Raw genomic sequence first — 23,145 nt, 5'->3', positions numbered from 1 at the left:
CCTACTCCCTTACTTCACACATGCCTGCACTTCAGGTAATGGAGCCATGGAGCAGTGTTTCACCCACACAGAAAAATCTAAGATGTGAAGAAAAAAAAGGGCTGATTGCGTGACCCTTTGCCAGTTACTCTTGTTGCCGTGCCTGCCACATGGATTTCTTCAATTATAATCTCTTTGTGTTGATTAAATGAAGTGTACTGTAAAGTGAACTAGTTAGGAATTTCTCACAGCCTCCTCAATCATAAATCATAATGTCTGCAACAATTACTGCTTCTATATTTATTTCTTGATCCACACTTCTGATGTTTTAATTGTATTTTAATGCTCTGATAGCAGGTACTGCATGCTACCATGTGAAGATGAGATGTGTAGTAAGTATATAACTCATAATATGATATCATCATCATCACCATCATCATCATCAATCATATCTCATACATTTTCAGAGAGGGATTACAGAATACCCTAATGCCAAATTCCAACCAAAGGGCACTGCAAAACCAAGAGGACTACATCTATTGTGAGATAAGAGCCCTAACAGATAGAAGCCATCTGAGCGAGCTCCTGAGAGTCTGATGTGAGATCAGAAGAACACAATTCAAAGGAGAGGAGACATCACCTTCTGTCGGAGTGGATCAGCCCTGCCAGACAAAGCACGCTGCAGCCCAGTGGGGTGGAACAGTTGCCCTCCAGTTTGTAACAATGCTATGTGCAACTGCTTGTCTGTGTGCGACAGGTGGGTGGTGGAAGGGGAGAGGGGTAGTCTGGTGTATTTTTCTCTGTCTCCATGACAGAATTAGTTATACGGTAACAAAGAACAGTTGGCTTAAAGTCACAAGAGAGTTGTACTTGTACGAGAACACATAGAGTATATGCAGGTTACTACTTGCTAGCAATGTTCTGATTGTAAAAGCCTAAGGTGCAGCTGCTCAAGAATTTTCTGCATTGACTACAGTATGTTTGCCTCTTTATGAAATAACAATATTAAACCATTGCAAAGAAACCAAGAGTGCAAATTGGGAGATATAAATTTGAGCATTTTTAAATTAGTGAATTTAGGTTCATTATTACCTAAATGAATAATCAGTGCAATACTGTCCCTTAATTCAATTATAAATCATGCAACACAAAGATAACCTTGAAATAAGAATACAAAAAAATGATGCAAGAATGACAATAGTTTAGTACAATATAAATTATTGTAATATTGCAATATTGCACTGAGGCAGTGTTTGTTCCCATATTTACTATACCTCAGTGGAACGTAGGCTGATGGATGTACTACTATTCATGAAATTGACCTATCAAACGGGTCAAGGAAAAATCCTGCTCTCTAACACATCCCATTGCATCAATGCCTGCGTCAGTAAACCTGTGACCACTAATTAGCATTACCATGTTTGAATTTATGACAATGGCCTTGAAAAGGTGAATAGATCCCACGTTAACCCCCACAAGCTTTCCACACTGGAGCTCCAGATTTAGGAGGACATCATGCACTCGCCAAGCCACACAGCTACTGCTAACTAGCATGAGGTGGCTGTTAGCGGAGTAGTAAATATCTGCTGGGTTGGCCTGGAGCCTCAGGCGGCACAGCTAAAGACAGGCACTTACATCACCTCCATCGTCACCACAGCAATAGGGACGTGTCTAACAGCCAATCTTGTCTCTAAGGTCAGACTGTGCCATCTGCATTGTATGAAGAAATCTTTATTACCAAGCATATGTGTATAACCAGAGAGATTTTTTTTTCTTTGCATTGCATATTCAAATCACATGGTACCTCATTTAGGATCATATGCTCTATATATTCACTAACCACCTGTTGCATGGTTTAGAAGGATAAAGTACAGCCATGCACACTGAATCTGTACTCACAACATCATCCATGCATATATGCAAGCATTTTGCTTGGTTGCATCTGAATGTCTATTCAGCAAGAGGGCTGATGTCAGGGGAAAGTGGGCTGCTTTCAGTCAAGACATGTGTGTTTGTGTGTGTGTTTTCTGTTCAAGTATTTTCTCACCACCAAATTACACCACCTCTCCATTCCTATCCATTTAACCAGTGAAAAGAGAAGGCCAGGTCACTTTCAGCAAGGCATAAAAAGAACTTAACCCTTTGTGAGAGTCTGAGAGCTCAGAAAGGATGTCACACAATACCGCCTAGAAGGATTCTAGCACAAAAGGGGCCAATGGCTGCAAATAAAACATTCAAACCAACTTCGGTGGGAGGTGGACCCCTGAGAGAGGGGATTAAGTTCCAGGGGAATGTCTCTAAAATTGAGTTCTTCAAAGCTTTGTCTGTCGACGATTGTAAAACTACGAGCGGAGCCAAAGTCACTGCACTAACCTGTACCGGATCATTTCTGTCTTCCAGATTTAGTATTCAAAGTCCGCAATCTTGCACTTAATCACATTATTCATGATATTAGATATACATGATATCCTGCTGTGCAATTAAGCCTATAAATCATAGATAAACAACAAGACGTTCTGCAGTCAGAGTCCATTTAAAGCCACAAAACCACTGCACAAAGCTCCATCATCAACACAACAAACACCTGTCACCCACAGAAATAATCCACTGCCTAACCTTCACATAAAAAATGCTAGTTAAATCCAATGGACATCCATCCAGCAGCTAACCAGAACTTCATTTAAACCAAAAATGTCTTATGTTCATCCAGTGCCTGACACCCACCAATCAGAAGCAGCTGAGTCTCATCAGATGGGAGACAGACAACAGTAAGCCCTGGCATGTTTGCCTCACATGCTCTACTCTGAGCTCACTCAGGCAGATAAGCACATGTGGTCAGGGCTCCTAAAATACATTCCCCAGAAAAAAGAAGTGACTGGCAGTCTGGTACGTGGTGTAAATGTTTACCAGAACAATGGCTTGCCTACTGTGCCCTGTAAATAGTTTAACAAGGGCCAAAGTTCCTGGAAAAGTAGCCATTTCTTTGGTGGAGACATACAGTATGTGGCATAAATTTATACTGGGATGGACAAGAGTCTTACTGGTTCTTGACATGTGCATTTGGCTTTACATGGCCAAGAGATAAACATATGCAATGCAAAAGTTGTATTAGTGAAAATCAGATTAGATATGATAATATCTACTTACACTCATATTCATTTTGGACCACTTACTCTAAAGGTAAACAAGCTTTATCTGTCATACAGGAGTCACGTCATCATGGCTCACGGGTCAAAAGCCAAGAAGTCACAAAAACAGGGAGTAGCAAGCCTGCTCTCATTGCCCCGCCTGAGACAGAGGACCTATCCATAGAAGATTTTTGAGCTGGAAGCAAAAAAGAAAGTAGTAATCATGTCACAAGAAGCACTCAGCCTTAGGACCGGTTGATGAAAGTGGCACTGAGATTTGAAGATAGGCAGCTTGAATGAAAACAAGACCAAGAGTCTGCAACACTGCTAGGGGCTCCGAGGCTGTACTTAGGCACAGCAGTGCTTTGAAGCAAATGCTACTCTCAGCATGCTAGCACGCTCACAATGACAAAGCAAACATGCTCATGTTTAGCAAGTATACTGTTACCATCTTAGCTTAGCGTGTTAGCATGCTAACATCTGCTAATTAGTAGTAAACATAAAACAGTGGCTGAAGCGAATGTCATTACTTTTTAGACATAAACCAAAGTATTGAACAAACTAAACTTTTGACCTTATGATGGTGGGTCTGGGGGTCACCAGGGGATCCTTACAATTCATCCTGAGCGGGGCATAAATGTCTACACCAAACATCAATGGCAATCACTCTAATAAGTGTCAAGATATCTAAGTAAAACTCAGAAATGTCAACCTCAAAGTCATGCTATAGGTAAAGTCAGGGGCTAAGCAAAGTCAGTATGATTTATTGTCTAGGGATCATGGATGTCTGTACAAAGTTCATGGCAATCCATCTAACAGTTTTTGAGTTGGTTCAGTCTGGACAGTATAGGGTGGAACAACATAGTCTCAGAGACTAAAAGTTGAGTTCACTTTTAGTCAGATTAGTCTCTCTTTAACTGAGGCAGATATTGCTTCAAACAATCCTCTTTACAGAAAAAAAAACAGAACCATCTCTGTCAATAAAGCCCCTCTCTTTGAACCACATCATTTTAACATAAACATCAACTGTGCCATTATCTAATATATCTACAGAGAGATATATAGACAACAGCAGAGCAGCCACCTGCGTTGGTCTTGAAAGAAACCACAGAACCCATTCAGCTAAGTCTAACCCACATATTCCATTGAACACATCATTTATCCTCTGGATTTCAAAAAAAATCTACAAAGCTATCAAAGCTTCACATGGAACAGTCAAACAATCTGACAGCTCTCGCCCTGTCTTGGATAATGCATGAGATTGCATTTGTAGGGTGGAGGAGAGCAATAAGGCACTCCTGTAGGCAAATAAAACACTTACTTCAACTCAGGAAACAGGAAAAACCCCTTTCAAACCCGAATAATAAATGATATTTCACGCATATTATGTTGGCCTTTTCTCTAAAATCCTTTATCTTTTGGCAGTAACTCAGAATGCTTTAATGTGCTTGTTTGATACACCACAGGTTAGAAAGTCGCTCAAAGAAGTTTTAATTAGTAAATCGCATCTGTCCCCCACAATGCCAGTTTTTCTGTTCCGTACGCAGACAAACATTTTTTCACAGAATAGGTTAAATTCTCTGCTAAAACATCCACATGGCTTAAAATCCAATGGTGGCAGGTGAGCATTGTTTACAGTCTTGGTGGTTGCATTAGATGCCATCAAAAGAAAAATGTGTGTGACAGGTGTGTGTATGTGTTTGAGGGGGGTGAGGTTGTGTGGTTGGTAGTCACAGCCACAGATCCAGCCATTCTCTTTTTAGCACAGCATAATACAATAATGCTGCTTTCTGTGCTCCCAAATAAACTGAGCATTACCACGTATTAAAGTCAGACATCCCTAAATGCCCCGCATGCGTCCATTCTCTTGTAAGCATGGACTATATTTAGCCATGTAGGATCTTTGCTCAGCTCAGTCTGTCTAAAAAGAGAGATAGAAGAGCCAACACCCATTGTCTGACACAGTGCCCACCGGGAACCAGAGATGCAACACGTGTGCAAGGGAGCTCTTTTGTTGCTCTTCTTTTGAAGTCTACTCCAAAACTAGTCAAAGATCTCCTCTCAAAAGAGGTCCAGGCCTCCACCTGCACTCCTCGAATCTGATTTTACATCCTTCTGATCCCTAATCCTGAGACAGAATTCCTCTCTTTCCTCACAGTGGATAATTGAGCGTGAGGTACAGTTTTATGGGCCGTGAGCCAAAATCCTGCCAGAGACACTGGTCATGATGGAAGCATATTCACCAGCCAAAGGGGTGTGAATCCGATTCCTGGCAAGCAACCAACTGGAGGACATTATTCACATGATCACTGCTGGCAGAGGTGATGACTGAAAACATAATCATGTAACACCTTGGGGATATTTGTGAATGAAATACCATGAATCTAATTGTCTTCCAAGCACAAACAAATAAGCAGCAGGAAAACACAGCACCTAAGAAGAATGTGATGCAAAAAAAATGGGAGCTCCGCCACCCCACACAAATGACGTAACTCATCCCACAGCAGTAGAGCAAGGGCCAAGGTGGAAAACACTTTCCTTCTCATGCCTGTGTAACATCCATCCAATTTTACTGTCACCACAGAGCAATCATTATAAACACTGCAGGTAGCAGCAAGTAAACAGCTGTTCATGGCAGACACAAGGTATGATAATCTCACCTGTCCAAGGTCCAGGGTGACATTCACCTCGTTGTACCCCTGCCCCCTGGAGAGAGGGGGGCTCTGCCACCACCGCTCAGTCCCATCGATGGCGTTGGTCACCGGGTGGGCTTTGTTTGGATTAATGGCGTTGCAGTAATCACAGAACTGACCCTGAATGGCATTAAATAGTTGGTATTTAGAAACACACACATTCAAATCATTGCAAACTCAGTGCATGTTTTATTGTCAGTGAAGTTCTGGGAAATCACTGATCTACTACAACATATGAAATAAAACTGCAAACAGACAAATATAGAGTTTAGAAAAAAAGCCAGGGCATGTCATTGTCAAAGTGCTGTAGCTTACATTAAAGGAACTCCCGATGGGACAAGACCAGTGTTGAAAGGGCATTTCCTTTAAAAAAACAACTTGGTGTAAAACTATTTCTGTCAGTTGTACAACTTGGTCAGGGCGGGCAGAATTGTAGCTTCTACAGAGAGGCGCAACAGATGTAGAGGGGCTTTCACACAATGGTTATAGTATATGGTATATATAACTTCCTGTTGCCTATGTGTACCAGATTACAATGTAATAGTCCATTGCAGCGCTTGTATAGTTCTGTTAATTCCCTTTTACGCATGGGCGAAAAGCTGCACCGGGATCACACCAAGCTCCCACTCTCTGTTCTTACCTGTATATTTTGAGTAGGAAGTCCGATGTTCGGTCCTCCGACAAGCTTACAGTATAAATCATTTCTCGGTGCTCCAGCCTCATCCTGACCGCAGGTTGCTGTGGCCGAAATACTGGCGCCCTCGGCGAGGTTGAAATACGGAGGACTCAAACTAAAACCTGTCAAGTCATTAAAAGTTTCTTGTCCATTTGCGTCCCTGAAAAGTGTTAACAACAAAGTAAAAAATGCGGCGAGGAGATGAGCTCCTCTCATCCCTCTCGCCATGTTCCGCGCTGGAGATCCCTGTAGATGCTGAGAGCAGCCCGCAGCCTGCAGGTCTTGTCATCTGTGGATCTCCATGAAACGCGCCTGACGGGCTGCGCGGGTTACGCGCCGGTCTCTCTCAGCGGGGCCACAAGCACAGCTTTAAGTCGATCCTCTGCTGTTTGAAGGTGTGCTCTGTTTCCGCCGCATGTTTCCGCGCTAACAACGCCAGCTTTCCGTCTTCCTCACCAAACCGTGCGTCGCGCTGGAGCTATCAGGTGTCAGCCCGCTCGACTTTAATCCACAGAGTGCGGCCAAAGGTCTCCTACCGCAGCCCGCAGCGCGTTTACCCGCAGCACGTCTTCACTCTTTCGTTTCTGTTCTTACGATAAAAACTAACTCTTAGCCATAAGTTCAAAATATAGATAAAGCGTCTTGTATGCGTATGTTTGGTTATCATTTGCATATTTTGTATCCCAATAGTCCAACAGTCACTCCACAAGGAGCCACTTACCAAATATGTGCCAATTAAAAACATGTGTTGTACTGTTGTCACTATGAGAAGTACTCTGCTATTTCTAAGGCAGTTTGAAGTGCCTGCTACCTGAGCATCGGTCTCAATGCAGAACAAAAAACATGTGCAAATAGTTCATAAATGGAAATATTAGACTTTCATTATAAAGTAACCGTTATAGTAAAAACGCCAGTTAAGAAAGCGTCGATGGCGTATATTTTATTCTTATTCTATATTTTTATACTTTTGGTGTTAAAGTAAAATGTGGCTCATTCTCCGCAGGATCAGAGGAGCCCAACACCTGTGGTGAAGCTATCCCACCAGGGGATCAACAGCTTTGATCTTTTAAAAATGATCTTGTGGCGACCTCTAGTGGAAGATACTGCCATCACAGCGGCCTTTGGAGAAATGGGTTTTAACACTGCGCACAAAGTTGCTGTCCCATGTTTCGACTGTCACTTGGCCCTTTGTAACAAGGGGCAACTATCGCGACTCTTTTCTGTTTTATTTTATGCGTCTTGCATTGTTTAGACGATCGATTGCAAATGATTCTCAACAAAAGCCAACCATGTTGAAATTCTGAAGTAACCATTTCTATTTGGGTCATTGAGGGAATGGCTTGGCAACTTGCGTCGTCCTTGTAACTGGAACAACAACATTGTGACTCACTGGCAGGAGGGTTTCCGCGTCTCAGCATCGCTGCCATTCCAGAGACTGGGCAGGTCGCTTTCTTGAACGCATGTGTCAGTGCTGAGGGAAAGATACGCAAACAGGAACTAGTTGTACAGTGACAGCACGACTGGACAATCGAAACAAGACTGGCGCGGACCACAGGTTGAATCTGTAGTGTTTTTAATTCTCTTGGGGCTCCGCATGGAGCCGACAAATCTGCAGGTAGGGGGAATATCCTTCCTTAAGACTAGAAGGCTGCTCGTTTGTTCATGGAGTGGGGCGGAACAATTGTTGTACCCCAACTTAAAGGAACAAACCAGCCGAGTGTATTTGCAATCTGACCGGTTTCATTTTGGCAGATACTTAATTATGATTCAGTCAAAGTATTTCTAAGGTATTGTGTGCTGAAGTGAAATAGTTTTATTGTATTATTAAACTATAGCATAATAAGCTCCTTTTTTTTTTTTTTAATGCCGGGCGTTTTGTGTGTGTATTTCTGTTCTGCAAGAGCTAACTGAACTCCAAAATCAGTGTTTCACATGAAGTCCACAGATTCTGTGGTAGTCAGTGAAATTATTCATCCATTTTTAAACAGGGACTGTTACCAATCCTAAGGTTATATGTGCAATCTGAGGTTTTTGATCATGTCTTTGTATCCCAGTCTCACATGCAGGTCAAAATAGCAGGTACCCACCTTTAATAGAGGGGTGTGTTGAGGGTCCTAGATCAGGTGAACTGCACATTGAGCCTCATCTAAAATTAATAAGAAACGTTATAGGGTTCAATCTGCAGTTGCTAAGTTGACACTAGATTATTTTTGTTGTTTTAATTACCAAAACCACTGTTTAAATAAAGAAAGTTCAGCAACAGTTTAGACATTAAAATCTTTGGTCACATCAAAGCTTTCTATTGCCAGATCTGAACTGACAATACAATTAATTACATATTACTTAATTTATTGACAATTTACTGTATAAAAAGTCAATCATGACAATGTTTATAAGCAAATATATTACCTTTATGTTGGCTGAAGCAGATTTATGCAGTTTATTGGACACTGAGATGATGTGAACTCCGTCAGTTTGAGATTCATACACAGAATCTCATGTGGCAGTGTTACAGATTGTATCTGAAATATTCATACATTCCCTGCTCTTTTAGAAAGCTATTGCCGTAGCACAGAAGGCCTCAGAGGAGGACCAGGCTGGAAACTATGAGGAAGCCATCCGCTCCTACCAACATGCTGTCAAGTACTTTCTGCACATTTTAAAACGTACGTCACCATGGCTGGAAGCAAAATGCATCTAACGTCATATTTAAACACTACATCTACAATAACTGAGCCAGTCACCCTAACAGTCTTCACATGGATGTACATCACTATCATTGCCTAATGGCCCAAATAGCATCTACAAGTGAAATTACTCAACTCCTCTTGGTTTTTCTATGTGTATATGCAAATTTCAAGTTGTGCCATCCCTATAATTCCTTACAGTAGATAGTTTATAAAATGTTACTTAACAATTGTTAACATTATAGAATGATATTAAATGAATGTTCTCCTTCCCATCAGGTGAACCCCAGGGTAAAGATGGCAACCAGAAGATCAGAGACAGATGTAAACAGTACCTGGACAGAGTGGAAGAACTGCAGGAGTATCTAGTGAATAAAGAGGTTCTTAAAAATATTAAATTTTTGTTTTAGAAATCTGGACATTATTCCCTTTGACAATACAATGGGAAAAGTGTGCTGCAGCATAAATAGATTGAATTACTGCTACTTTTTAAAAAAGTTTAAACTTTATTCAAGTTTGTCTGATAAAATAGTTTATTTTATAATGTCAGAGTTAATAGTTCAGTCATAGTCTGTTAGTGTTTAATTTTGGTAAACCTACTGACTTTACATAAAGACGTACGGGGTGTGGGCTATTGGTACCACCCATAGGTACCACCCAATAGCCACCCACCAAAGGCACCACGTAACAAGCCATTATCAAATAAGAAAAAAATATCAAAATAAGACTAGGGTAGCAAACGTGGCGCAACTACAGGAACACCCCACTCAGTCTTACCTTTATAGTTTTAAAATCCAAACAGCAATTATATAAAAGCAGTTACGCAAGTTATTCTGAGGCTACGTCTTGACGTCATCACATTCCGTGCACGCGAGTATCGACTTTTCAATGCGGAAGTTTCCTCCTCGATCTTACTCGGGAGCGATCCAAGAAACGAAAACAAACCTCGTAAAAACCTCGATTATCGAGTTAACAGTCTACCTGCAAGGCAGAAATTTAAGGAAGACTGTTTAAAAGTTGTTTCATCACGGTGGTGTGACATCCGTTTCGATTATTGGACAAAGCGATCGGCCCTTATGGCTACCAACAATAATTTACAGGTAAGTTGATGACCAACCCCAGGGCTAGATAAAACGCGTAAATAAGCTAAGAAAGTTGTCCATATGTAGGTATGAACTAAAAAGCATCATAGTTGTTGTCAACCGAAGAGTGTGGCCGGGTTTTGTTTGGTGGTATTCGGTAGAAATGCCTCCGAGGGTGTAAGACATCGTAACGTTTGTAACATTAGCTGCTAATTAGCATGCTTGGCTAACTTAGCTAACCTAGAAATTAATTTGACATTTAACTTTTCAACAACAAAAAGACCACCAACAGCTGATACGATGGCCCGTATGTGATATAGAGGTTAGTCTTTTCCGTTGCTACAGTACATGTGGGTCTTGCATTTGCCATAGAATTAGGTTGTATTGACTAACATTAGGAACGCTAATGAGATTAGCAATGCTAACTAACTGATTATATTTGGCCTCTAAATGACACCCACTTCCAAAACAAAGCGAGGTTGTTAGCGTTGTATTCTCGTATATGTGTTACAAGTACAAACTGTGTTACAGTTATAGTTACAGCTACGGTAACCAAAAGGAAGTGAAACGAAGTGCTGTCTAAAGTAAGGTTTAGGCACCCCGGTGTCATCACGCAGGACAGGTGTAGCATGAAATGAAATGACAGTAAATATACAGTTATCATTCACTTAAATATTTCTTTCACTATTATTAAGTAAATTTAATAACTTTCTGTCATTTTTGTTTTGATGTTTGATTAGCTGATTGTTTCTGACCTCCTTTACACATCTGCTTTCTCTGTTAATGCCAGTACTTACAGCTGTCAATGTAACTAACTTGTTCTGTCTCTTTTATTTTAGAAAGCCATTGATCTTGCCAGCAAGGCGGCTCAGGAGGATAAAGCTCAGAACTATGAGGAGGCTCTGCGTCTCTACCAGGCTGCTGTTCAGTACTTCCTTCATGTGGTGAAATGTAAGGCATTAAAAGAGCACATTTATTAATTGTTTTGTGAGTGTATTAACATCGCCAGAAAATACAGGGGGCCTGTGTCTAATGATCCAAACTGAATTTTTTGTGTAACTTTTTTGCTTATTTCTCGCAGATGAAGCCCAAGGCGAGAAAGCTAAACAGAGCATCCGGGCAAAATGTGCCGAATATTTGGACAGAGCAGAGAAGTTGAAGGAGTATCTAAAGAAGAAAGAAAAAGCTCCTCCCGCAAAGCCTGTCAAAGAGTCACAGTCTGATGACAAAGGGTGTGTTTATGGGTGGGGCAGTGGGGTATGTCTGCTTGTGTGATGCCATTCAGATCCGGATGAAAAATGTCCCTTAATATATTGGAAACATAATAATATAATAATTTTTTTACTTGAAAGTTTTACAATATGATGTAATTTTTTTATAATGTTGTGTGTGTGTGTGTGTGTGTGTGTGTAGGAATGAAAGTGATGAAGGTGATGATCCAGAGAAAAAGAAGTTCCAAAATCAACTCTCAGGTTTGTAATATCATTTGTGGCCACTATTAGGCCTTCTGCATTCTCTGTATATTTGTTTATTTTAAGTTTGGTACATACAATCATGTCATTACCAAGGCATTGTGTAGACACCTCAGTAATGTAGAAAGTTGTTTTTTTTCCAGGTGCAATTGTTATGGAGAAACCAAATATCAAATGGAATGATGTTGCTGGTTTAGAAGGAGCCAAGGAGGCACTGAAAGAAGCTGTTATTCTTCCAATCAAATTCCCCCACCTTTTCACAGGTAATAAAGCTTGTTAAATTGGAAGGCCACCTCTTTACTCTTAAATGATAGAAGAAAACATCTATGTTACATGGAATAGTTGTGAGTGCAGTAGAGGGTGTTTTGATGATGCTACTATAGATTAAATTACCTCTGTGCTTGAATGACAGGAAAGAGAACTCCATGGAGGGGGATCTTGCTCTTTGGACCTCCAGGTACAGGAAAGTCCTATTTGGCTAAGGCTGTTGCCACAGAGGCAAACAACTCTACGTTCTTCTCCATCTCCTCATCTGACCTCGTCTCCAAATGGCTGGGAGAGAGTGAAAAGTGAGTCATTTTATCGCCAATCCACAGAAGCATCAGCACAGTACTCCTATTTCATTTCCTGAAAGCTTCCATTCTGCTTCCCAGGTTGGTTAAGAATCTTTTCAGCCTTGCAAGGGAGCACAAGCCTTCCATCATCTTCATCGATGAAATCGACTCCCTGTGCGGCTCAAGAAGTGAGAATGAGAGTGAGGCTGCTCGTCGTATTAAGACAGAATTCCTGGTTCAGATGCAGGGTGAGTCTGCTGAGCAAAAACAACTATTGTTAATTATTGAATGTTTGATAGTCTCTCAGATTTGAATGCTGAACGATCCCCACTTTTAATATTCAATTGTTTAAAAATCTGAGATGTATATTTTGTCATGTCACTGAATGTTTTTTTTTTTCAGTAATGTTCAGTGGAATCAAAAAACAACCTGTGGGATCTAAAATGGCAGTTCAAGTAGAAAATGAATGTTCAGGCGCTAAGTGAAGCGACTATTTCAGTTTCAGTCCTTAAATTTTCACAGGCAGCATCATAGTTACAAAGCATGGATTAGACTAATGTGTAACCATGGAAACTCGAGGTGCACACAGGAGAAAAGCTGCAATGGGTGGGTGATGAGAAGGTGCTTTTGGATACCTTGAAATATTTGGGTTGTTGGGTCACTCGGTACACCAAGTCCAAAGGCTGGCAAAACATTCACATTAATGTCTTCTGGTCTGTATAGGACATGTTTCAGAGTAGGGCAGGGGGTGGACTCAAACTTTACAACATGCACATTCTGGTCACTCCCCCAAACAGACGTCAGAGCACAAGTGAGGGAAAACACCTGCTATGACATCACTGATTAGGATGTTGCCAGGGGTGCAATATGGTTTATAGCTATCGTAGCTTAAATATAATTAAACTAAACTGCCTTTTAAGAGGAAAGTGTTTATGATAGAGCGACAGTTCACATTTAATTCTTAATGGGATTCATAATTTGAAAAAACCACAAAGTTACCACAAAAACATTAACGTCCGTAAAATATAACACTATCTAGTCTGTTTTAAGTACCGTATTTTCCGCACTATAGGGCGCACTGGATTATAAGGCGCATTGTCAATGAATGGTCTATTTTCGAACTTTTTTCATATATAAAGCGCACCGGACTATAAGGCGCATTAAGCGAAACAAAACAGTCAAGATAAGTCAGTCAAACTTTATTAAACGCGTTCACAATAACTCTCAACATTGTTCAAACGTTAATGAGCGTGTTCACAATAACTCTCAACATTGTTCAAACGTTAATGAGCGTATTCACAATAACTCCCAACCTTGTTCAGTTGTAACATGTAAAAAAAACACAGTCTGATACCGCTAAATCAAACGTTAGTGTATTCACAATAGGTGCCATTTTGGGGTCCTTATACACACACACTGTAATATTATGGTGAAGCACAGCATGTATTAATCCGTGACGCTCCTGACTACGATAGCCGTAATGCTGCAAGCGGTGCGGCTTTGTAGTTTACCAAAGTCGTACTAAAACATTTTGACAGAGCGCCGTGAGCGCCGTGTACCACACAAAATCGCTTTGAGGTCAGTAAGCACAGCCAGAATTAATCCATATATAAGGCGCTCCGGATTATAAGGCGCACTGTCGTTTTTTTGAGAAAATTAAAGGCTTTTAAATGCGCCTTATAGTCCGGAAAATACGGTAAACCCGTGAAATATCTTTTTTTTTAATTTATAACATTTCTAACCCTGTAACACAGATCTTATGTGGTTGCAGTTTTGTAGAAAGCAGTGGGTGTTTCGCATGTCAGCAAAGGCATCATAATATAAGGTCTTTGTGGTGAAAAAAAGTTCAATTTCAAGTGTATCTTACCCTGGATTTGTTGTTTTTACAGGTGTGGGGAATGACAATGAGGGAGTGCTGGTACTTGGGGCAACGAACATCCCATGGACACTAGACTCAGCCATCAGAAGAAGGTTATTGTTATTGCTCAGTAAACATTGTTAGTAACCATGTTGTCATTCACGTTTGCTGACTGTGCACCAATATTACTCTCTCAGATTTGAGAAAAGGATCTACATCCCGCTGCCTGAAGAGCACGCTCGTTCCTTCATGTTCAAGCTCCATCTGGGATCAACCCCAAACAGTCTCACTGAATCTGACTTTGTCACTCTGGGCAAGAAGACAGATGGCTACTCAGGAGCAGATATTAGTATCATTGTCAGAGACGCTCTAATGCAGCCAGTTCGAAAAGTCCAGTCAGCAACCCACTTCAAACGGGTATGACTTTTAAAATATTATACACTGTTTTACGTTTCAAGTTTTAGTATATTGTGTTAGAACTAACTGTTCCTTTTGTTTCCTTTCTTATGTTTTGATTTAAATAAGGTACGGGGTGCATCCAGAACTGACCCCAATGCTGTTGTAGATGACCTTTTGACTCCTTGCTCACCTGGTGATCCCAACGCGATTGAAATGACATGGATGGAGGTCCCTGGGGAGAAGCTATTGGAACCTGTAGTGTGCATGGTAAGGATATAGAAATACTAGATGGTAATATAAATGTATTTCACAGCCCTCGCTCTAATATGTTGTTTTTTTTTCCTCTTTTCAGTCTGACATGCTGAGGTCTCTGACCAACACAAAGCCAACAGTCAATGAACAAGATCTGGACAAACTGAAAAAATTCACAGAAGACTTTGGACAGGAAGGCTAGGCGGAATGAATGAGCCAAGTCAAACCAAAGCAAAGGAATTGATTGTCTCTCTTTACTGTCCTTGTCCCTTTTTTCTCTGTCTCTCTCTGTCTCATCCTAACCATTCACTAGAACTGGTGGTTTATTAGAAGTGGGATAGATTATGGCTCTGCTCTGCCAATCTGATAACCACACAAAGGGTGGAAGACCTAGTTTTATTTGATATTCACTATTGTCCAAAGAACAATAAAGACTTCCGATCTACAGTTGATAAAAGAATCAATGCCACACAGGCAGTTTAGAAGGTTGTTTGACTTATGCACTAAAGGTATTGATGAGAAGAATACCCAAGCAGTTTAGGGAAACTAGAAGAAAACCTACACAATTTGTGCAAATGAGGTCATTGAAATCAAGATTATTTATTTTCAGTTAGGACCAGATCAAGTCCTTATTTTCTAGTCAGTACACCTCTAGGCTAATAAATACCCCTTGCATATTCTCTATTTTGTATTAAGAAAAAAAACAAGCATTTTATAGTATATACTGTTCTTTGTGAATATATAAATCTTTGGCTGGAGAGGTGAAGTGGGGGACATGAGTTCACAGAATTTGTTTGGTGAAATATGTCATTCTCGTCTCAAGGTGGTGGACATGACAGAGTTTGAGACGGAGATGAGAGCTGCATTAGGCCCTGTGGATATTTTGGGTAAAAACAAATGACAGTTGTATTTATTAACTCAGTTGTCATTTGAACTCAACACAGCTATTAGGGTGGGTCACCAGTGATGCCGTACCAGCATTATTTTACCATTTTATTTTTCAAGGACTCAGTAGCTTTGAATTGCTTTGTTTTTCAGCTCATGGGTTTTTATCACAACCTACTGTACATTTTTTTTTCCATCACTGTCCACAGGCTTTGCTAATTATCCTTAATTCAAACTGCAGAAAACTAAGCCTTATATTTAGATAAAGTCACATTGCGAATTAAGACTGAGGTGTTGAAGTTGGACACTGGTGGCTCAGGTGGAGAGATCCTCTTTTACACTTGACAACATAGGAATGCATCTCCAAGCATGGAGTATATGTAGCCATAAATGGCAGTGTGCACCATGTGCCTTCTAGAAAAGCCGCAAATTCTTTTTAAAAATATGTTGGTCTGCTCATATATTGAGTGCTTTGTCACTACAACTAAGAAATGTATAATACTTGCACATTTCATGTCAGCTCTTTTAGAGATTGTATACAGCTGTACTCTTTTGCTTCTAAGGTGTGCTGTGTCTTTTGGGAAACATATCCTATTTTACTGTAAATGTCTTTACTTATAGTCAACTCTGCAGCCTTTTCTTGTGAAGAGGTCACCCATGCATACGATTTCCTGTTTTTCGTTTCCATTATGTAAATAAAGTTTATGCTTTGTCAAGAGAAACATTTTGTTATTGACAAGGATTTCCATCAGAGATTTAGGTTCAATAATAAATATATCACATTTTAAAGTGATACTTTTTTAATTGCCTCCTATCAGTCAACGTACCTGGCGGCTGGTTGAGTGGGTGCATAGGTGTACTGCTAACCGAAACGGATACGACGAATGCGGAAGCGGAATGTTGCATTGTGGGAGTTGTCGTCAGTGCACACTCGTGCAGCGTTGTGATACCGAAGAGCATTTCTGTCTGAGAACTACAAGTACCAAGTGCGACCCTGGAGCGTCCGTTTACAGTGCACAGTTCGATTTGTTTTGGTTTATACCGATTGCGTTTTGTCACGGGGAGCCCAGGTCCACCGCGGTACTTTAACCTGACCTTTGCACACCTTTGACTCAGCGCCAAGCCCCTCAGTAACTCCACCTCCGAAGTCCGTGTTTCGCCACCCCCCTTTTCAGGGACACCTCCTGCCTCGTAGCTCTGTTATCGGACCCTAGAAAGCTGGCCTGCTAGTTAGCAAACAAGCTAACGATTGCCAGATTTCACCCATGTCCTCTGAAGAAGGGTTGAGCTCAACGATCACGGATTGGATTTTCATCAATTCCTGGTGGCTCCTCCTGCCATTCATCATGCTTCTTGTTGTTGCTGCCTTCATTGTTGCCTTTGTGTTACTGTTATACATGATATCGCCTCTTATTAGTCCCAAACCTCTGAAACTGAACGGGGCCCACGTCGTGGTAAGTGAACCGGAGAGCTAACGTTACTTCGCCCGTTAGGATGGTAACGGTAGCTAACGTCCACTCATTACTGTAGCTCTGCAGCTAGCTTGAAGTTCTGAGCTACCTGGCTTTAGGTTTCATAGCACTAACGACACAGTCAATAATAGCTACAACTAGTTGAACGGAAAATACATTTTTCAGAGTGCAGAATTTATAGCGGTGGTTACTGTCAGTTATATTCAGTGACACGCCCACACCGTGGTTGAGCAACGTTACAGATAACCTCACAACCTACTTCGTCAGAGACCAGCCTATAAAGTAGACCTAGATAAAACATAATTCACTGTAAACTAGTTGGTTAAAATTAGTTAATGCAGTCTATTATGGCTATATACCATCTACCTTAGCGATGGTATGATATCCAGTTTTGTTGAAACAGCTGAGAGGTTCTAATTCAGCTTAGTTAATGGTCAACTTAATGGTTATGTCACCGAGTTCAGGTTGTATATAAGAAACACCTTTCACTATAACACTACAATGGATTACAACACCTCAAAAGGCAGCCATTAAAGTGACTTAAGAATTTGAACCAGCGCCTCTCTATTACAGTTTGAGCAAAAACTGAGGTTTGTTTTATTACAATTCATTACATTTAGTTGGGTTTGCCTAATAAACAATGAACTGTGTGCTGGTTTTCTCGTTTCATTATGCATATGTGATAACACCATGACAGAACTGACTTGCACATTCCTGACTTCATTAAGATGCGTAACATTTGTAACACATAATTGCATTTCCAGTTTACCTGCTGCCAATGAGTTGCAGGTCAGCTGCCCTATATTTGCCCTACATTTGACCTGTGATCAATGACCTTCTTACCCTTTGAATTTTTAGGTGACAGGAGGCTCAAGTGGGATTGGGAAATGCATTGCAGTTGAGTGCTACAGGCAAGGGGCGTTCATCACTTTGGTGGCACGAGATGAGGTCAGGACAAACTGCATTTAGCCAATCATTCCTTTATGTCTAGCCTAGTCACAACCTGTTTGTTGTTATCGCTAACTCGTTTGATGTCAAACACGGTGAATTCTAAAGGTGAATTTGCTCATTCAGGTGAAGGATGTGCCCTACTCACATGCAAAATGTGCTTTATTTTGTGTTAAACAGTTCACCTGCGTGTGAGCATTATTGTTCTGAAGATTTGACATGTTTTCATTCCATTTTTAAAGGTGAAACTTGATGACATTCATAAGAGTTTACACAAGTTAGAACAGGTCAAACGTGCATTTTTTCCCCCTTTAGGCTAAACTGCTTCAAGCAAAGAAAGAGGTGGAGAAATTTGCCATCAATGACAAGCAGGTATGGGTTTAGTAATTATTTCAATAAAAGATGTTCTGACTGTACACATGTTCATATGGGGCATAGTATCTGGTGACACTTTGCATTAGATTACAAAAGATCATGTACAATTTCTTTATTCAGGTGGTGCTCTGCATATCAGTGGATGTATCCAGTGATTACAGTCAGGTTGAAAGCGTGATAAAACAGGTAATGTTACTTTCTCCATCACAGTGGAGCATCTCAGTCTCCTTTATAATCCAGTGCTGAATTGTTAAAGTGGCTTTTTCCTGTGTAGGCTCAAGAGAAGCTGGGGCCTGTTGACATGCTTGTGAACTGTGCTGGAATGTCCATTTCTGGAAAGTTTGAGGAAGTGGAAGTGGATCGTTTTAAAGTAAGTAAAATGCAACCATTGTTGTGTGTTCAAAATTCTATAATCTTCTCTGAACAGTACAAAAAATGGTTTGAAAAAATCACTGCTCAGAGTGTGTCGTTATGAAAGGAGACACTATTATGAATTTGTCACGCTCAAGTTCATGTGTGTAAGGTCATATGTTTCCAAGTAATACAGGGAATGATACAAACAAGCTCTCCTGGATTTTTATGGACATGTGAGAATTGAAGCAAAATTGTTTTATTTTATTTATTTATTTACCTACAATATTTTCTGTCGAGGAGGCACTCTTAAAAACCTTTTTGGAATTTAGATCAGTGTGATTAAAAAAACGTATTCAGTAACTTCTGTTTGAGTTATAAAAAACAATCTTGATCAACATGATAAACTTGCCCTCATACCACAGATAAGCTCTTTGAAAATGTAGGACAGAAGATTTGATTGCTGTCTGACTTTGTAACGGACTCCCCCCGTTACAGTATGTGTGAACCTTGGCTGTGTTTCCAACAGAAACTGATGGAGGTCAACTACCTGGGCAGCGTTTACCCAACACGGGCCGTCATAACCACCATGAAGGAGCGGAGAATGGGCCGCATCATGTTTGTGTCCTCCCAAGCAGGCCAGATCGGCCTTTTTGGATACACTGCCTACTCTCCATCCAAGTTTGCCCTGCGTGGCTTAGCAGAGTCACTGCAGATGGAGGTGAGTTTTACCTTCTTACGACTGAACACCCTTTTGCACAGATTTCCACTGCACTCCAAACAAACACACTGCATCAAATTCGTTCTGCATCTAGTAAAGTTTGTTAAGTACGTATCTTTCATATTTTTCCACCACTCTGCTGCTGAGGCATAAGAATGTGTATGTTAGTGGTAAATATTGTAAGAAGGATTCAAAATATACCAATAGGGCGCATTCATACTTAATTGCCTCAAAGCTATTTTGTATAAAATGCTAATTGGTGTTAGTTATCATTATGTTGACTTGCTGTTCTTTTACTCCAGATAAAGCCGTACAATATCTATGTGACTGTGGCTTACCCCCCTGACACTGACACTCCAGGACTGGCCGAGGAAAACAAGACGAAGGTAAACTCTTTCAAAGACTGAATAGTGATAGGATTTCACTTTTACCCCGCCCCATTTAAAGCATTTTCCTCCTTTGTTCTTTTCTCACCTAGCCTCTAGAGACCAAACTAATCTCTGAAACATCTGGAGTTTGTCAACCAGACCAAGTGGCCAAAATCGTTGTGCGAGATGCAGTGGTAAGAAATTCATTTCACCTGCCACCATGCTTCTTGTCCAGCTTTTAAACATTAGGTAAATGATTGTGGAGAAAGTTGGAGAGTCTGTTGTAAATGTACCTGCCTGTTTTTCTTTGCTCCCACAGCAGGGGAACTTCAACAGCTCCGTGGGACCTGATGGTTACATGCTGTCAGCCCTCACCTGTGGAATGTCACCTGTCACCTCTATCACGGAGGGTCTCCAGCAGGTACAGCCACGAGCACGATGCAGTCACATTGGCCTAAGTAATGCTCCTCCATGCTGCTGTTAATATTGTGTGATTGACAAATTCTAACTTCTGTTTGTCTTCTACGCAGATTGTTACCATGGGATTATTTCGGACCATCGCCCTCTTCTACCTGGGGAGTTTTGACAGCATTGTGCGCCGCTGCATGATTCAGAGGGAGCAGTTAAAAGCAGCTGACAAGAGAGAGTGACAGCAGCCTTATCTTCTTAACAGCCCACTGCCCCTCCTCTTCCTCCTCCTGTTCCACAACCCCCCCCCCCCCCCCATCCCCTCCTCTCCCTTCAGCTGTACAAGTGCACAACCATAGGTGGGAAAAAGGCCAAGCTTTGAGTGCATTTCTGATATCAACTTAACAGATGGGATGAAAGAAAATGGCAGATGTTTACTCTTTGCTTGTCCAGTGACGTAATTCCCCCATAAACTTCACAGCCATTTCTATCCTTTCAGAGCATTCCAGTGACTTTTCGGTTTAATGTGTCCACCTGCTTCTTTTTGTGGGAGCAGCCTTACTTTAGGGGAATGAGGGCAGACTAAACATCCCACAGCCTGGTTTTAAAGTAGGTAGGCTTTGCGAACCACTTGCATTAGATATCAGGCCTCTACTCGCACAGTGTTGTTTTTTTTCCCTCACAGAGAGAAAAAGCAACAGACACCCTGTCTGACCAGTTGTGCCAAATATGGCTTAAATTTCCTTCCCACCAGGGGCTATAGTGAAAACCAGAATGGTAACTTTCACCTTTTTGCCATATTGTTGCATGTATCACAAAACTAGGTCCACCTTGTAAGAATTTTACTGTTTTCACTAAACAAGTCCCTCCTTCTCTACCTTTTCGTACCACAAGTCTTTGCCGGCAAAGCACCTTCCTTTTTGATTGAATAACCTCTGTGTTTGAAACCAGTTGTGACCCTCAGCGTGTTGTTAAAGCTGTGGGATGTTTTGTTTTTGTGCTCTGTGTGAACCAAACCAGGATGTGATACAACAGCACTCTTCAGTGACATCAGAGAGAGAGAGAGAGAGAGAGAGCGTGTGATGTTTTTAATTGTTTTTTAAATTTTACTATTGCAAAAACATAATATCCAGAAAATGATATTCAAAAATTTTAGAAGCGGTGTTGGGGCAAAGACTTTTGGGTGAATTGTTTGCATGACTGTGTGTGTGTGTGTGTGTGTGTGTGTGTGTTCGTGGTTGCTGTGACTGAGCCAACCCCCGGGGAGAGAAAAGCCATTCGATTTTATTGTCTCTGGAATAAACACACCAAATTATTTTCTCGTCATCCCAGCTTATTTCAATGAGAAAGGAAAGCAGGTACTATGGGTTGAAGCCATGAAGTTAAAAGATGGAGAGAGAAAAAAAACACCAGCTCAGGTGATTTCACTTTTCACCTGTGCACTTGATTTGAAGTTCAATACACTTTTTTTTTTTTTTTCCTTAAACGTGTGAAAGGAAGCGTATCATTTTTACATGCAGTTTTGTGTGTCTGTGCACATATTCAGCCACCTCAGTCAAGATCCAAGTGGGATCCATAATCTGTCAGGGTGGTGTATAAGTCAGGGCAGGGCAAGACTTGCTGGTCCGAGTCATGTCTCTGTAGGGGCACTGGAGATTTGTTTTACATAAAGGCCAAAATAGTCGAGGGACTAGCATGGAAGTGTGATCCGTTACCCCTCTGATTTTGACCTGCTGTGACTCTGTCATGCACAGTTGGGACTTTGTAACTCCCTAAATAACACTATTGATTCCCTCCTGATTTCTGTCAAGCCTTGGAAAGTCTTGTATTTATCATATGACCTTCTTATTGTTTTGCATATTGAGGGAGAAGAAGTACAGTGTCGACTCTTGCAAGTCTTCCTTTGGTCCATCACAAACGGGGAGAATGTACTTTAATACAAAGCGTACAAATCAGAACATAGGAATATTATTTTTAAATACACACAATATTTGAATGCCAAAATGTGTTAAGACAATTTCAGTAGATGCAATGCATCTATTTGAGATTTATTTCGATGTTGCTGCTCTGTTGATCTTAGTTAGTTTGTAAAAGATGTGGAGCAGTGCGGGGACCCATTCTAAGCCTTAAGAAGTGACTACTGATGAAGCTAACGCTATAAGAATGGACCTGTCCACAGAAAAATGTGGTGTAACCCACATGTGGTTTACCAGTTCATTTAATATGACTTTTCAGTGTAAAATGCCAACTGTTTTTTTTGTGTATTTTGTCAGTTTTCAGTCTTTGTATGACAAAAAGAAGCCTTACTGAAATCCAAGATATGAAAGTGAGAATGGATGACTCATGTTTGATGATGTTCTCATTTGACATTGGTTAAAGGCATACTGCACTCGAGCTTTTCATAATTGTACATTTGTTGCTTTCAGACGTTCTCTTTTACCTTGAGGTAGCAAGACATAGTTGATAGAACATGTAGCCCATATAAAAGCAGTTTTGTTTTAACACTTTTTAAGCTATGCAAACGAAGCCTATGCTTACAATATGTTTAAACATACGGTCGATATTTCTGTAACAGTCTTTTCCCCTATTTAACGGTGTCATCATCAGATACTTACACTGAGTTTATAAGCATTGAACATGAAAGTCATAATGCACTCTCATTCTTCTCTCTTGCTTTTGACTTTGTTTTCTGCCAAAAAACTTAACACCTTCACCTTGTGTGCCATTGAAAGAAAATGTGAGAAGTGAACGTTTCTTTGTCTTATTTTCTTACATGATAAACTAAATAAATACCTGTGAGAAAAAAACTAAATGTAACTCCTGGTCTTCATCTTAGT

The 23,145-nt window shown here is 40.7% G+C and overlaps 3 protein-coding genes across 6 annotated transcripts in view; 2 read left to right on the top strand and 1 right to left on the bottom strand.

Annotated features, from left to right (window-relative positions):
* The window catches only part of LOC139628637 (laminin subunit alpha-3-like), a 53,569-nt gene extending 46,101 nt beyond the window's left edge, over positions 1–7,468 (bottom strand). For all 3 annotated transcript variants that reach the window (XM_071490502.1, XM_071490503.1, XM_071490504.1), the window contains exons 1-2: positions 6,441–7,468; positions 5,768–5,920 (exon numbers count right to left, since the gene is read on the bottom strand). In XM_071490502.1, coding sequence (XP_071346603.1) covers positions 5,768–5,920; positions 6,441–6,704 — 417 coding nt within the window. In that variant the 5' untranslated portion in view covers positions 6,705–7,468. The remainder of the gene's footprint in view (positions 1–5,767; positions 5,921–6,440) is intronic.
* A 128-nt stretch (positions 7,469–7,596) lies between these two features.
* Positions 7,597–16,387, top strand: vps4b (vacuolar protein sorting 4 homolog B). 2 transcript variants are annotated; one of them, XM_071490521.1, is made up of 13 exons: positions 7,597–8,091; positions 9,031–9,142; positions 9,443–9,543; positions 11,085–11,196; positions 11,327–11,477; positions 11,659–11,717; positions 11,861–11,980; positions 12,130–12,286; positions 12,371–12,519; positions 14,161–14,242; positions 14,327–14,546; positions 14,655–14,795; positions 14,881–16,387. In XM_071490521.1, exons 1-13 carry the CDS (start codon positions 8,071–8,073, stop codon positions 14,980–14,982), a joined length of 1,527 nt encoding a protein of 508 aa, XP_071346622.1. In that variant the 5' UTR covers positions 7,597–8,070; the 3' UTR covers positions 14,983–16,387. The 2 variants fall into 2 exon arrangements, with proteins under 2 accessions (XP_071346622.1, XP_071346623.1); XM_071490522.1 differs by lacking the exons at positions 7,597–8,091; positions 9,031–9,142; positions 9,443–9,543 and adding an exon at positions 10,010–10,263.
* A 274-nt stretch (positions 16,388–16,661) lies between these two features.
* Positions 16,662–23,120, top strand: kdsr (3-ketodihydrosphingosine reductase). Its single transcript, XM_071490523.1, has 10 exons — positions 16,662–17,119; positions 17,996–18,085; positions 18,401–18,457; positions 18,581–18,646; positions 18,735–18,830; positions 19,341–19,532; positions 19,835–19,918; positions 20,011–20,094; positions 20,220–20,321; positions 20,431–23,120. The coding sequence occupies exons 1-10, from the start codon at positions 16,931–16,933 to the stop codon at positions 20,548–20,550; spliced, it is 1,080 nt and encodes a 359-aa protein (XP_071346624.1). The 5' UTR covers positions 16,662–16,930; the 3' UTR covers positions 20,551–23,120.
* Positions 23,121–23,145: the final 25 nt, after the last annotated feature.

The sequence above is a fragment of the Trachinotus anak genome, unplaced genomic scaffold (genome assembly GCF_046630095.1).
Source record: "Trachinotus anak isolate AG129_WGS33_773 ecotype Australia unplaced genomic scaffold, CSIRO_AGI_Tana_v1 ptg000012l, whole genome shotgun sequence".
In the NCBI taxonomy this organism is placed as follows: Eukaryota; Metazoa; Chordata; class Actinopteri; order Carangiformes; family Carangidae; genus Trachinotus; species Trachinotus anak.
This window is presented reverse-complemented; position numbering and strand designations above follow the sequence as displayed.

Excerpts from the sequence above, each read along its gene's own strand:
- vps4b (XM_071490521.1), top strand. The coding sequence starts at position 8,071 with ATGGAGCCGACAAATCTGCAG. Across the intron at positions 12,520-14,160 it reads ATTCCTGGTTCAGATGCAGG|GTGTGGGGAATGACAATGAG; the intron begins GTGAGTCTGCTG and ends TTGTTTTTACAG. Across the intron at positions 14,547-14,654 it reads CAGCAACCCACTTCAAACGG|GTACGGGGTGCATCCAGAAC; the intron begins GTATGACTTTTA and ends GATTTAAATAAG.
- kdsr (XM_071490523.1), top strand. The coding sequence starts at position 16,931 with ATGTCCTCTGAAGAAGGGTTGAGCTCAACGATCACGGATTGGATTTTC. Across the intron at positions 18,086-18,400 it reads CTTTGGTGGCACGAGATGAG|GCTAAACTGCTTCAAGCAAA; the intron begins GTCAGGACAAAC and ends TTCCCCCTTTAG. Across the intron at positions 19,919-20,010 it reads CCGAGGAAAACAAGACGAAG|CCTCTAGAGACCAAACTAAT; the intron begins GTAAACTCTTTC and ends TTTCTCACCTAG.